Raw genomic sequence first — 12,718 nt, 5'->3', positions numbered from 1 at the left:
CCGGCTGAGCAGGGAGCCTGATGTGGGGCTCGATCCCAGGACTCTGAGATCATAACCTGAGCCAAAGGCAAATGCTCAACGACTGAGCCACCCAGGCGCCCCACATGTGTTCTTTCTGACCCTCTTTCCTAGAATGGAAGTGCCACAAGGGCAAAGATCTTGGTTTCATTCGTTGATGAATCTAAGGGTCCAGAATAGGGCCCAGCACACAGTAGTAAGTACTCAAGAAGTACTTGCTGAACGGGGGGCAGACAGGAAGCTGCTGCCCTCCCCGTCCTCTCCCTCTTACTGCTAGGTGGGATGGGGGGCCAGGGCTGGGGGTGGCAGCTGGCACCAATCTCAGACACCGAGTTGGAAGGGATGTATCAGAATGGCAGGAAGTAAGATTCAGTGGGGTGTGGGCCTCCATTTCTGCAGAGCCCTGCCCTACCTTGGCCCAGCAGAAGAAACGTCCACCTTGCCTAAGCCACCATTCTATCTGAAGCTTGCTTACAGTGGCCACAAATAACTACACCTGTTTACTGGGCTGCATCTCAGTTGATACTTGGGACAAGTGGCTTTTATTCTTAGACCACATTTCTTCATTTCCAAAATGGTGCAAACATCCACCATGAGGTTCTCAACGGCATCACGAAGACCCAGACCCTGATAGGCCCACCTTAAATAGTAGCTACTCAATGCTACCGGACAGAACGCACCTTGGGCGTGTAAGAGGCAGGCCCTGAATTCCGCAGGGAGGACACGAGACGTTCGGTGGGGGAGGGTGTCTGCATCAGTGGGGACGTACATGTGTCAGACGCTGGGCAACACGTCCCTGGCACCCCGGTATCAGGGACACGGAATGGGAGCAGCCCCCCAGCCCCAGTGCACTCTGCAGCCCCTCAGGCCTAGAGGAAGTACCTGCTCCTCTCCGGCACCCCCCAAGATAAGGCCAAGGAACAGGGGAGCTTCCACTGGTGAGGAGGAAGGGCCTGCCGAAGCCAAGGCGCTGGCAATAATTCTAAGAAGTGGAACCCGAGTCACTGTACCCAGGCCCTCCTAGGAAGCCCCTCTCTTCCAGTGAGGCGGGCACCACCAGCACACACGCCCCACCGCAGCCCAGAGCCCACGGCTAAGAGGCAGCCCCCACTTTTCCTAGACCAAAGCCTCAGGGAACAACAGAGAGGCAAGAAAGTCACCACTAGGGGAAAGAAGGATAAAAGGACCACAGGCAGTAATGTTTGGGGTTTTAAAAGTTTCTCTCATTCCTAAACTTCCAGGTGGGACTGCAGCGGAAGGAGGCTGGGCGGGAAGGTGAGCATCTCGGGGACACCCAGTGACACCGACCACGCCAGTCTGTTTCCTCATTTACAAAATGAGGCAGGTGAGCCACACGGTCTCAGAGGCCCCATCACGCCCTAACAGCTGCCGGATCTGTTTGTCCTCAAAGGCAGGTCTCGGGGAGGAAAACACCACCAGGGACGGTGAGCTGGTGCTCAGAGCTGCCCGGGGCCGGGACACACATCCATCAGCTGCCGGAGGTGAGAGGCAGCCTTGTCCAGCTTCAACAGTTCCAGCTGGAGGGAAGAAAGCTAGACGAGAAGAGAAGCATGTGAGGGTCCTGAAAAAGGCCCACGCCCCCCAGCCCGCATTCCTGCGGGGAGCCAGGTCTCCAGCCTCACCCTCTGCTGCCTCTTCGCCTCTGATTCTCCGTCTGATGGGGTCTGAGCCATGAGGCCGTCGAGCTGCTTTTGCAACTTGTGTCTCCGGGCAGCTAGCAGAGACAGGTGGGCCCGGGGCTCCACCAGGCCCTGCGGAAGAACAGCGACAGCTCAGGCTTCTCCGTGCCGCCAGCATCTGCTTCGTCTGCAGCCTGTCCGACACCTCTTGCCAACCCCTTCTCCTCACTTTCACGAACCCGCCCCTTGCCCTCCTCCCAACATCCCTCCCTCCCCCTCCAGTCTGCTCCGGTCACCTGCAGCTCCATGTACACCTGAGTAGTGTCGCCGAGTGTGGCCTGGGCCCAGCCAGAGGGCGCCGCTACACCAGGGGGCAAGAGGCCCACGGCCGCACAGTGGCCCAGGGTGCCCAGGGGCTCCAGGAAGGCCTCAAAGAGGCCCTGCTCTCTAGGCTCTGAGCTCTGCAGCAGCACTGAGGAGGAAAGGGCAATTGCCAGGGTCAAAGTGGGAGATCCTGCTTCCCTTCCCATCCTGCACCTCCTAGCTCCGGACTAGCTCACCCCGCTCCTCCGCCAGCCCTTCATTCTGCAGGGACTCAGGAACCCAGGACCCATCTCACCTCGCGGCCGGGCCTTGGTGAGCTGGTATGTGGCTCGGAGAGCCCTCAGTGCCTGCACGGCCTCCTGCACCCGGGAGAAGCGCTGCTCCAGCTCGGGCTGGCGCCAGTGCTCCTGGAGACGAAGACCCAGAGCTGACAGCAGTCTCCCGGGAGCCTCGCCATCACCTCTCCCAGCTCTGCCCCACACCTGCCCACCCCAGTCTGCTTAGGGCAACAGAATCAGTCCTCTCCACCGCACACAAAATTCACCAGCTCAAGCAAAACCTGGGGCGCCATCTAAGCAGGTCTCTGTTGATGTCTATGGTTGACGTCTGTTAACGGCTCTGACCAAAGACGGCGAACCACCAAAAGTAAGTTTGAACTTAAACTCTATCACTCAAAACTCACAAAACCAAATAGCATGAGAAAGTTTAAGTAGTTAAACTTTAAATGATGTGGGGGGTGACTTTATAGCACTTATCCTTCTGGAATTATTGAAGCTTAAAACTGCAGATATTTCAGGGCCATCCTGTTACTAACATCTAATCCTCATCACAACCATGACATGAATTATTCCTACTCCCGGTTAAAGACGGGGAACTGAGGCACGGTCACAGAGCAGTGCAGCCCTGCTCCTGCCCCCTGGGCGAAGGCACCCCAGCACAGCCCTGCAAGAACAACTCCTCAACACTCTACACCGAAGCAGACCCGTGTCCCCACAGCACCCAGCCCTCTCAGAAGGCTGCTCCCCAGCCCCTCGCCACGGGTCCCACACCCAGACATCAGGAACACGTGACTCACCAGGCCGCGGGCAGCGGGGTAGGGAGCGACACAGATGCTGGGGGCAGAGCGGCCGCCAGGCCTGCGGGGCAGCCTCTGCCAGAGCTCTTCAGCCAGGAAGGGCATCAGTGGGGCGAGGAGGCGGAGACCGACGTCAGCACAGGAGAACAGGACCTGCGGGGGGCCTGGGGCATGGGGCGAGTGCAACAGCACTGGCTTCACAGCCTCCTAGGGAAGAAGCCATAGGGTCAGGGACAGGCCGAGGCCACGCCCATGTCCTGTCTCCACACATCCACTGCCCTGCCAGTGGGAAATGCTGTGGGTAAACAGGCAGGAGCACACAGCATCTTGGACACCACCGGCTGTCCCGGAACACACTCTGGAGCAAACGACAAGTGCAAGTCTATGGCAGAGATTCTCAGGGGTGGGAAAGGGGGATAAAATTGTCAGTGTGGTTTGCAGAGTTTAGAAAGCAAAGCACTGAGTTTTTTGCCTATCAGAAAGAGACAGAGGGGCGCCTGGGTGGCTTAGTGGGTTAAGCATCCACCTTCGGCTCAGATCATGATCCCAGGGTCCTGGGATTGAGTCCTGCATCAGACTCCCTGCTCAACAGGGAGTCTGCTTCTCCCTCTCCCTCTGCCCCTCCCCTTGTTCATGCTCTCTCTCACGCACACTGTCTCTCAAATAAATATATAAAAAATCTTTTAAAAAAATAACGATTCTGGGGGCACCTCGGGGGCTCCGTGGGTTGAGCATCTGCCCTCAGCTCAGGTCATGATCCTAAGTCCAGGGATCAAGCCTGGCATGGAGGCCCGCATCGGTCTCCCCAGGAAGCCTGCTTCTCCCTCTCCCTCTGCTCCTCCCTCTGCTTGTGCTCTCTCCCTCGCTCACTCTCTCACTCTCTCAAATAAATAAACAAAATCTTAAAAAAAAAAAAAGATTCTGTAAATGATATTTAACATTTGAAAAAAAGACAGAGGTCTCTGCCAGGGAATCCGATCTCAGGGGGAACAGGGAGAAGGTACGCAGGAGCGGAATGCAACGCCACGGCCCCAGTCTAACTCACCAAGTAGACGTCACAGAGGCTGTGCAGCCAGAAGCGGCGCAGGGCATGGGTGATGAGTGAGAGCTCTCGAGCAAGGAAGCCTCGCTCACACTCCCAGGCAGTGTGGGCAAGACGGCTCAAGATCCAGGTGTCCATGGGGGATGAGGGGGACAGCTGCAGGCAGAAGGGGGCTTCAGGACGGGATGACTGACTCCCCGTCTCCTTTCCCTCCAAATGCCATCTTCAACCCTCCAAGACCTGATGATTCCACCCCTCAAGCCTCTCTTCTTATTCTCTTACCTCCTCTGTAGGCTGGGGTACGAATTTCTCCCCTAAGGCATTGAGGATAAAGCGCAGGGCATTCCAGATTTTGTTGCAGAAATGCCGGGAACTCAGGACCTCAGAGACAGACAGGTGCAAGTCGCCTCCTGGGAGAGAGAGGGAGGGGGGAGTGTGCCCGTGCATGTGGGTGGCAGCAGCACAGGGAGTCCTTGACCCTGCCCGGCCCCTCTATGGGGTGGGGGCTACAGCCCCAGCCCCTCCCTTGCCCAGTCTTACCCAAGGCCCCGTGAGAGCACAGGGCGAATCGCAGGGCATCTGTCCCACACTCAGGGATCCCATGAGGAAAGTCCTTTCTCTGCAACCAGAGGGAAAAGTGGGGTGGCAGGTGCCTATGTGGCTGCTGGGCCAGAAGCCTGGGCTGCAGGAAACCGGCGGCCGCGAGCTCAAGGCTGAGAGAGGCAGACACTGGGGACTCACCTGGGCTGCAGCCGCGATCGCCAGCTCTGTGGAGTCCAAGTTCCCATCCCTCAGCTTTGCCTCCAGCACCTGGGATGGGTAAGTGGCCTTGGTCAGGGACCCTGCCCCTACAAGGGTCCCAGCCACTCTCCCTCCCAGCCGGCTCCTCTCCCCAGGCTCCCTTCTTCTCCCCCGCAAACACCATCCCTCGCCAGACTCTTCATCCTGACCTGCAGCTCCACCCCACTGATGATGTCTCGTGGGTCCAACACATTCCCCAGGGACTTGCTCATCTTCCGGCCCTGCCTGTCCCGAACCATAGAATGGAGAAGCACCTAGAGGCACGGAGGGAGTCAGCAGAGGGGCTAGGGGAGCCTTTCCCTGGAGGTACCTGGGGGATCTCTGGCCTCCATGCATCAGGGGTTAGGGCAGGAAGTGAATGGGGAAAAAGGAATTGCGACCACAGACAACAGCACGTTAAGGGTTAGAAGACAAGATTTAGGGAAAACTGGGGAGTCAAGGAGAGGGGCTGGGCATTGAAGAGCCATTACCTTGCTGAAGGGGAGCTGCCCTGTGAGCTGGGTCCCCAACATGACCATGCGGCCCACCCAGAACAACAGAAGGTCACTGCCCGTTTCCAAAAGTGACAGGGGGTAGAAACGAGCAAGGTCTGGGGTCTAGGAGGAAAAAGAGAAGCAATGAGAGGCCAAGCCCTGTGCCTGCAGCTCTCTTCGAGGCTCTCCGGTGGGGGGGGGGGGCAGGTGTCCACTTCATAACCCCCGCCTTCACTCTCTTTCTCTCCAGCCTCACCTCTTGGGGCCAGCCCAGGGCAGCAAAGGGGAAAAGAGCCGAAGAGAACCATGTGTCCAGGACATCAGGATCTGGGAAACAGGACAGGGAACGGGGACAGGTGGAACTTCAAGCCCACCGCTGTGTACCTTTCCAGCCCCAACCTCCCCTCCCCCCGCAGAGACAACTATCAGGCCCTCCGCCCCATTCTCAACTTTCCTGACCCCACCCCCTCCGCCTCAGGATCCACCCCCTCAGCGGCCCAGCCACCCTCCCCTGCCCTCCACAACCCAGACACTCACCCCTGTGCAGGGTCAGCTCTGTCCCTGGTTTCCCTGTCAGTTCTGCAGCTATTTTTCTGGCCTCGGCCTCTGTCCGCCCAACCACCCAACAGTCCTCCTTATCCCCCTACAGAAGAAGTAAGGGGTAGAGAAGAGTGAGGAAGAATAACACCCGCCAGGTGTGAAACATCACTGAGTTTCACGTTTCCCGTGGGAGCTGGGAATGGCCGGCTCCCTCTGCAAGGAGAGGAAGAAGGGCCAGCTCGGGAGCTCTGATCCCGCGGCGGGTTACATGACTAAGGCCACGAAGCCCAGGGAAGGCAGGAGCTGGGACTGGCACTGGAAGTCCTCTGACTCCTGCGCTATGGCTGCTTCTCTTTCTGCCATGCCCAGCCCTCCCATCCTCTTCCTCCTACCAACCTTCGTGTGCTCCCCTACCACCAGGTAGGCGGGAATCCGATGGCCCCACCACAGCTGCCGGGAGACACACCAGTCCCTGCAGAAAGGACGTCAGTGGTTTCTCAGCATGAGCAGCGCGCATCACCCCACCCCACCTCCGCAGAGCTCCCCTCACCCTTACCCGATGTGGGAAAACCAGTGCTGCCAGTTCTTCTGGTGGAAGGACGGACTGAGCTCCAGAGCCCCTGACTCCACGGCCTGGAGAAAAAGGCCCTTAGACAGTGCTTCCCTTCCTGCACCTGTACCCGCAGCCCTCCTGAGACAGGACGAGCGGCCTCTGAGGTGGTGCTGTCCTGCAGAAAGGACCTCGCAAGGCTCCCGAGAAGATTCTGCGTTTGAGTGGGAAATGAGCCAGCCCTTTCTAGCGCTCTCCTCTCAAATGCCAGGGCCAGAGGTCTGTGGGGCAGCAGAGCCTCAGCCTCCCTGTGTCTTCATTCCAATCTGCAGGAGTCCCCGCTCCCCAAGGCGCTGGCCCTTCCTCACACCACGGCTCACCTGGGCGGCTCGGTCCCCCATCTCCCGGCAGCGGACAAACCACTGGTCCTTCAGTAGGTATTCAACCACGTCCCCAGAACGGCTGAGAAGGAGACAGGGTGAGTCTGCTGCTCCCTGGCTTCTGTGCTTTCCCCCCAAGGTACATGGGACCCTACTACATGCCAGGCCCTCAGAACCGAGAATATAGCAGCAAATAAAACTGACAAAGAGTTTCCGTTCCCTTGCAAGGGGTACAGAGCCCACCCTCTTGCACACTTAAGCTTTATCCACTCCCTTCCTGGGGAAGTCCTACGTAAAAGGGTTAAAATGGGGTTACCTGCAAATAGGAAGCACCATGGGGTGGTTCCGGAGGCCCCGGAACAGGCCCCGCTCCCTCAGCGCTGACATGATCTTTTCCCGGGCCACAAATCGGTGAAGACCCTGGGGAGAAAATGGCAACAGTAAAGGGTAAAGGTCGCTAAAAAACAAGAAAATGAGAGAGGGAAGGAGGGGAGGAAAGGCAGAAGGTGCCAAAGGATGGGGTGACACTGAGGCCAGTACCACCTGTAGCCAGTCCCCGCAGAGGGAGGTCATGGTGCCATCCTCTGCGATGACATTCCGGGGGCTCAAGCCGTGCCGGGCCCCCAGCTCAGCATCAGCAGGGCTATGCGCTGGAGTCACCTTCACTGCCCCTGAGAGAGCAGAACCACCGTGAGCACTGACCCCTCACCTTTTCCAGCGGTTTTGTCATCCCCCACGCTCTCATCCCTCCCCTCTTCTCTCTCTATGCCTCCCTTTCGTCTCACTATCCACTGAGACTACCCTAAAAGAGGCTTTCCCTCCCCTCCTTTCTTCCTCTTCCTGGTGCTTCTCCACTCCTCCAGAATCCCTGGCCTGCTCTCCTTCCCGTGACCTCCACTCACCTGTGCCCACATGTGGCTGAACAGCAGAGTCTGTGATGAGAGGGAGAAGCTGCCCGGTCAAGGGGTGACGAAGCTGTCGCCCATGCAGATGCTGAAAGGAAGGGAGCGAGATCAAGGACAGGCACACGTGTGGACTGCAAAGGTCTGGGCTGACCGCGAGAAGCCTATGAATTAGAGGGTGAAAACCAAAGGTAAAGAGCTAGAGCAGTGGTCAGTAAACTTTTCTTATGGGGCCAGAGTGTATTTTAGCCTCTACAGGCCAAGAGGCAAATTCAGTCTCGGCAGCACGACTCTGCTCTGCCGCTGCAGCCGTCGGGGAAAGATACCGGCTGCGGGTATTACCTAAACACGCAAGTGTGCGTCACACACAAACAGGCGACGGGCTGGATCTGGCCCACAGGCCGTAATTTGTCAACCACTGAGCTAGAGAAAAAGTAGAACATCAAGAAAATAAAGGCATATAGTCAAAGACACTGGAGAACTGAGATGAGCGAAGTCTTAGGAAAAGGAAACTGAAGGAAAGAAGGAGCTACCATCGACAAGGACAGGAAGAGAAAGCTACGGGGTAGGAAAGCGAGGTGGCAGACAGCACGCTGTGTATTACTGTGTATCGGGAGTCGTCAGGATGAACAGCCACAGCCACGTCTCCAGGCAATGTCTCTGGCCTTGTGGTTCCTACCACAACCTCTGCATCTGAAGACAAAAGTCAAGCACTCAACACTGGTCATCACCCTGGCCCCTCACTCCCGTAACTGAACCCAGGAGAACCAGAAAAGGGAGGAGGCGAGAGGCCATCAAGGTGGAGCAGGGCCCCAGGAGCAACTAGAGAAAATTAGGAGCCTGGGGTTTCCATGTAAGCTGACGTCCAGAAGCCTGGGAGGCTGTCTGGTGCTAAGGAATTTCTCAAAAACTTGCACAGGAGAAACAAGTAGATCATTAACAAAAGCAACTAGAAGCCTTACTTGGTGCCCAGAGAACACAGAGTTCTCGGGGCCCTAATCACAAACGCTGTGCATTCTCTGGGGCGAGCACCAGCCCCTCCTTGGGAAACTGCCTCCATCTATTCCCACTAATCTTTCTTCGCTTTCTCTGAACTCTTCTAAACACTTAATGTTCAAACCATACTTTAGAATTGATCTTTTGTCTTTTTCTGGGTAGCGGTCTCCTGTAGAATGATGCTAAGCTCCCAAAGGGCAGCCACCATGGGCTCTTTTCTCACGTGACACAGAATACCCAGAATAAATGCCCATGAGAACACAAATACTACCAAGGTTCCTTTAAGTGCCTCCCACCAGGCCATGCGGGAAACAGGTTGGTGGGTTCCCTCCCCTCAACCCAACACATGCTCAAGAAAGCAGCGATAAGCAGGCAACCTTTCCAAGGATTACCCTCACCAGGCTCTCCATCCACAGGGAAGGCCACAGAAACAAGGAGGCCAAAAGACACAGGAGTGGGGCAGCCAGGCAGTCGAAGCTCTGTGCGGCCAGGCAGGGGCCGGCTCTCCACCTGGAGGAATCAGAGCAGAGGGCTGGAGAGCAGCCTTTCTGCAGGCTTCCCACTCCACTGGCCTACCTGCCCTGGGCCCCCTGCATCCCATCTAAAGACATTCAGAGGATTCAGGAGCCACCTCCCCCTCAATTCAGTCACAGTTACACAAATATTCACCGAGCACTTACCCTGCGCACAGGTATCGTGCTGAACACCTTCCATGAATTCTCATTTAATTCTCACAACACCCCCTTGACACAGGCATTTCCATCACCCCTAACTTACAGACGGGGGAAACTGAAGCTTACAGAGGCTAACGGCCTGCCGGAAGTCACACGGCTGGCAGGTGGCCGGACCCAGTGAATCCTGGCAGTCTGGCTCCAGAGCCCGAGCTTCCGCCCACCTAGGAGTTCTCACAGATCTGCTTCTCCTCCTCTGCCTCACCTCCATATCCGAGATGGCTGATCTTAGAGCACAGGACCAGTTGACAAGCTGCTGGCTCCGGTACAACAACCCTGCCTCGTAGAGTCGCACAAAAGCTTCAGTCACAGCCGCTGAGGAGCCCTAGGGAATGACCTCGGTGTCCACATCCAGCAACCCCTTCTCAGCCCATCACCCCACTCAGGGACCCAGGCGTTCCTGCCCTGCTACCCCCAACACACACAACACCTGCCTGCCAACCCCCGTCTCTAGACACCGCTTCGACACCCACAGGGAGCAAGGCATGGAGCACTCACAGCATCCATAGTGAAGCACTCTCGGTCCCAGTCCAGGGAGGCCCCCAGAGCTTGGAGCTGCTCACTGATCTCTCCACCTTTCCTGTGCCCAGAGACATCTTTGTCAGCAAACTTGTCCTGAGCACCAACTATGTACCAGGCCCAGTGATACTACCAGCAATGCCGGGTATGAGCCTATGGCATTGATCTAGCCTCTAGAAGCCAATGGAGAGACACAAAAACTCAGTAGGGACCTTCTATGGCATTAAAATAAGTATAAAGTTCTGGGGCGCTTGGCTGGCTCAGAGCACGTGACTCTGGATCTCGAGGTCGTGAGTTCAAGCCCCACACGGGTGTACAGTTTACTTAAAAAAAAAAAAAAAAAAGCCATAAAGTTCTATGGTAACAGAGGAGGGAGCAGCTAATTTGGGAAAAACCAAAAGAAGCTTTGCAGAGAAAATGGCACATAGTAACAGACCTGTAAGAATGAGGGTAATTTCAAGCAAATGGAAAGTAGGAATAGGTAAGTAGAAGAGATGGTGAAATCTAGGTAAGAAAATATGGGATAAGTGAAGAAAAAATATACATATATGCCCACACCCACAAATACGTGCATTTTAAAGTGTATATATAACACACACGCACACACACGTACCACACACAGAGCTTGGAGACCCCGCTGAATGCTAAGGGAATCCAGAGCTCCCCTCTCTGAGGGTAGTTAGGGCTGGATGGCAAGAGCCCATCAAGTTAGGGAGAGCGGCTGGGAAGCAGGGCCCAAGCCTGCCACCTCAGCCCCTCCACCTGCACCCATCATACTCACTCCTCCTTCCACTTCCACACCTCCCTAAGGAACTCTTCCCTGCTCAGCTCATGTCTCCTCACTCCTCGCTCCTTCCACAGTTGCTTTTCCACCACAGCCTACAGTAATATTAGGAGGCAAAGGAACAGATAATCGGGTCACTTTGGGAGAACAACTCTCCTTCACCCAAAAAAAGGGCAAAGAGACAAAACGCATACTTGTGTAGCAATTCCTGCATGATCTGAGCCAGGGACCCACAGCACCTGATCCCCACACATCCGGTGCCTGCAAAACAAACACCCTCACATGAACCCCTGAGCTTACGTGTTTACTCTCACTCCTTCCACACTACCACACTTCCTCCTTCCCCTCCAAGAACGCAAACTCCCCATTCCCCTCTCACCAGCGCACCAGGGCATCCTGTATGGCCACCGTCAGGGCATGCCCGATATGTAGGGAGCCAGTGACATTGGGAGGTGGGATACACATGGAAAAGGTCTCCCCTGTAGCCTGGGGCAGCTTGGTCTAGAAAGTCGAAAAGTCAAAGGGCAAAAGATGATTGGATGTTACCTGGGGGAATAGCACCCTCTGGTGTCTCCAAGGCGGAAAGAACTGCAGGAAAAATAGTCCCGCAAATAACAGGAAAGGGAAAAACCTGCCAAGAAACCACTTTGGACACCAGGGGCAGAAGACAAGCTCTTCCGTTTTATTGGGCAGGCTAGCTGTAAGCTCCAGATTCTGAGGCGCAGTTGTGCCCACGAAGCTCAATGGCCATTCTGTCCTGGGGACCATTTAGTACCCCCTCCCTTCCAGGTACTAACCTGATACTCTGGTTTGAAGAAGCCCTCTCGCACCCACCAAGAGTACCAGGCAGCCTCAACGTATCGGGGGCTGTATGCAGGACGCAGGAGCTGGGAGACATCTGCAGCGGCAGAGGAGAGCGCACTAAGTCCTGAACTTTGCTCCCAGGCTGCATTTCTGCAGCCCAAATGGGCAACAGAAATGTGAGTGAAAAGGCCTTCAAGTTCTCTAATTACCTTTCTTTTCACCGGGTTCCGTGGGGATTTCATACAACACTACCTCCTTAGGAGTCCAGGCCTTACTGAATTCTGCAGGTGACTGGAGAGAATGACCAAAAAGCAGGGGTGGGGGAATACAGTTTCCAGTATACCCCAGGCATCTGGAATCCAACCAGTCTCTCCTCCAGCCCCCTCCAAATTTTTCTCAAAGGGCCAAGGACAAGCTGTCTGACCCCTAACCTTGCTCTTTCCGGCTATCCCAGCCTCCAGCGCCGCCTGCTTCTCTCGCTGGCGCTTCTGCTTGGCTTCATGGTTCCTCCGGGAGATAGAGGATCCATGGGACTTTGAGTGGGTAGAGAGGGGCTGGAACCTGGGGAAGCCCTGTGAGGGCTTCAGCCCCCAGAATGGTGATCGAAAAGAGGCCAAAGGCAAATGAGGCATCAGGAGTGCTTGGAAAAGCCCAAGATCTGTTCCAGATCGAGTACTTCAGAAGGAGACGTGGGTGGGTGGGTGACACCCTCTTCCCTCTGCTTTCCACTAGCCCTGGTCTGTTTTCTGTCTACTCCCTCCCACACACCGCTTTCTAGTGAGGACCAGAGAGCGCGCTCCTGGGAGTTTGTCGCCCTCAACCTGTGCATCTGCGACGGGGGACCGCTGACACAGGCGGGGAAAAGACTCAGGGATTCTGGGAGACGGTCGGCATCAGGGCGCCCGAGAGCCGGCAAGGAGTCCCACCCAAACACCGCCCGCGCTGCCCCCGCCCTGCTCGGCCCGGCCTTCCCGCCCGCCACACCGCGCGGGCTCCCGGCAGCGCGGTGCCTCCCACCCCCCCGGACGCCGCTCCGGCGCGCTCACCGGGCCAGCCCGCCGCTATCCCAGGGCGCCCCGCGGCCGCAGCAGCAGCCGACGCTGAGGGAACCAGCGAATCCAACCCCGGAACGTGACCCG

General features: G+C 56.6%; 1 protein-coding gene across 4 annotated transcripts; it reads right to left on the bottom strand.

Annotated features, from left to right (window-relative positions):
* Nucleotides 1-1,214: 1,214 nt before the first annotated feature.
* On the bottom strand, nucleotides 1,215-12,718 carry VARS2 (valyl-tRNA synthetase 2, mitochondrial). 4 transcript variants are annotated; one of them, XM_034660455.1, is made up of 29 exons: nucleotides 12,626-12,718; nucleotides 11,789-11,870; nucleotides 11,573-11,673; nucleotides 11,155-11,276; nucleotides 10,970-11,036; nucleotides 10,773-10,870; nucleotides 9,971-10,052; nucleotides 9,678-9,797; nucleotides 9,134-9,251; nucleotides 8,350-8,438; nucleotides 7,746-7,836; nucleotides 7,387-7,514; nucleotides 7,160-7,263; nucleotides 6,844-6,925; nucleotides 6,470-6,546; nucleotides 6,310-6,385; nucleotides 5,911-6,016; nucleotides 5,630-5,700; nucleotides 5,371-5,496; nucleotides 5,050-5,154; nucleotides 4,841-4,909; nucleotides 4,640-4,718; nucleotides 4,382-4,509; nucleotides 4,103-4,255; nucleotides 3,058-3,264; nucleotides 2,278-2,389; nucleotides 1,955-2,130; nucleotides 1,662-1,790; nucleotides 1,215-1,571 (listed from the first exon to the last, which is right to left on the bottom strand). In XM_034660455.1, the coding sequence occupies exons 4-29, from the start codon at nucleotides 11,238-11,240 to the stop codon at nucleotides 1,476-1,478; spliced, it is 2,775 nt and encodes a 924-aa protein (XP_034516346.1). In that variant the 5' UTR covers nucleotides 11,241-11,276; nucleotides 11,573-11,673; nucleotides 11,789-11,870; nucleotides 12,626-12,718; the 3' UTR covers nucleotides 1,215-1,475. The 4 variants fall into 4 exon arrangements, with proteins under 4 accessions (XP_034516346.1, XP_019665124.1, XP_011235062.1 ...); XM_019809565.2 differs by lacking the exon at nucleotides 12,626-12,718 and adding an exon at nucleotides 12,011-12,602; XM_011236760.3 differs by lacking the exon at nucleotides 12,626-12,718 and adding an exon at nucleotides 12,011-12,601 and having other exon boundaries at nucleotides 9,140-9,251.

Source organism: Ailuropoda melanoleuca, chromosome 5 (genome assembly GCF_002007445.2).
Source record: "Ailuropoda melanoleuca isolate Jingjing chromosome 5, ASM200744v2, whole genome shotgun sequence".
Classification (NCBI taxonomy): Eukaryota; Metazoa; Chordata; class Mammalia; order Carnivora; family Ursidae; genus Ailuropoda; species Ailuropoda melanoleuca.
The sequence above is the reverse complement of the archived record's forward strand: the minus strand, read 5'-3'. Positions and strand labels throughout refer to the sequence as shown.

Coding starts and splice junctions, on each gene's coding strand:
- VARS2 (XM_019809565.2), bottom strand. CDS start 12,211: ATGCCTCATTTGCCTTTGGCCTCTTTTCGATCACCATTCTGGGGGCTG. Junction 9,252..9,677: donor CAGCCATCTCGGATATGGAG/GTGAGGCAGAGG, acceptor TGATTCCTCCAG/GTGGAGAGCCGGCCCCTGCC. Junction 6,017..6,309: donor TGGTAGGGGAGCACACGAAG/GTTGGTAGGAGG, acceptor CTTCTTCTGTAG/GGGGATAAGGAGGACTGTTG.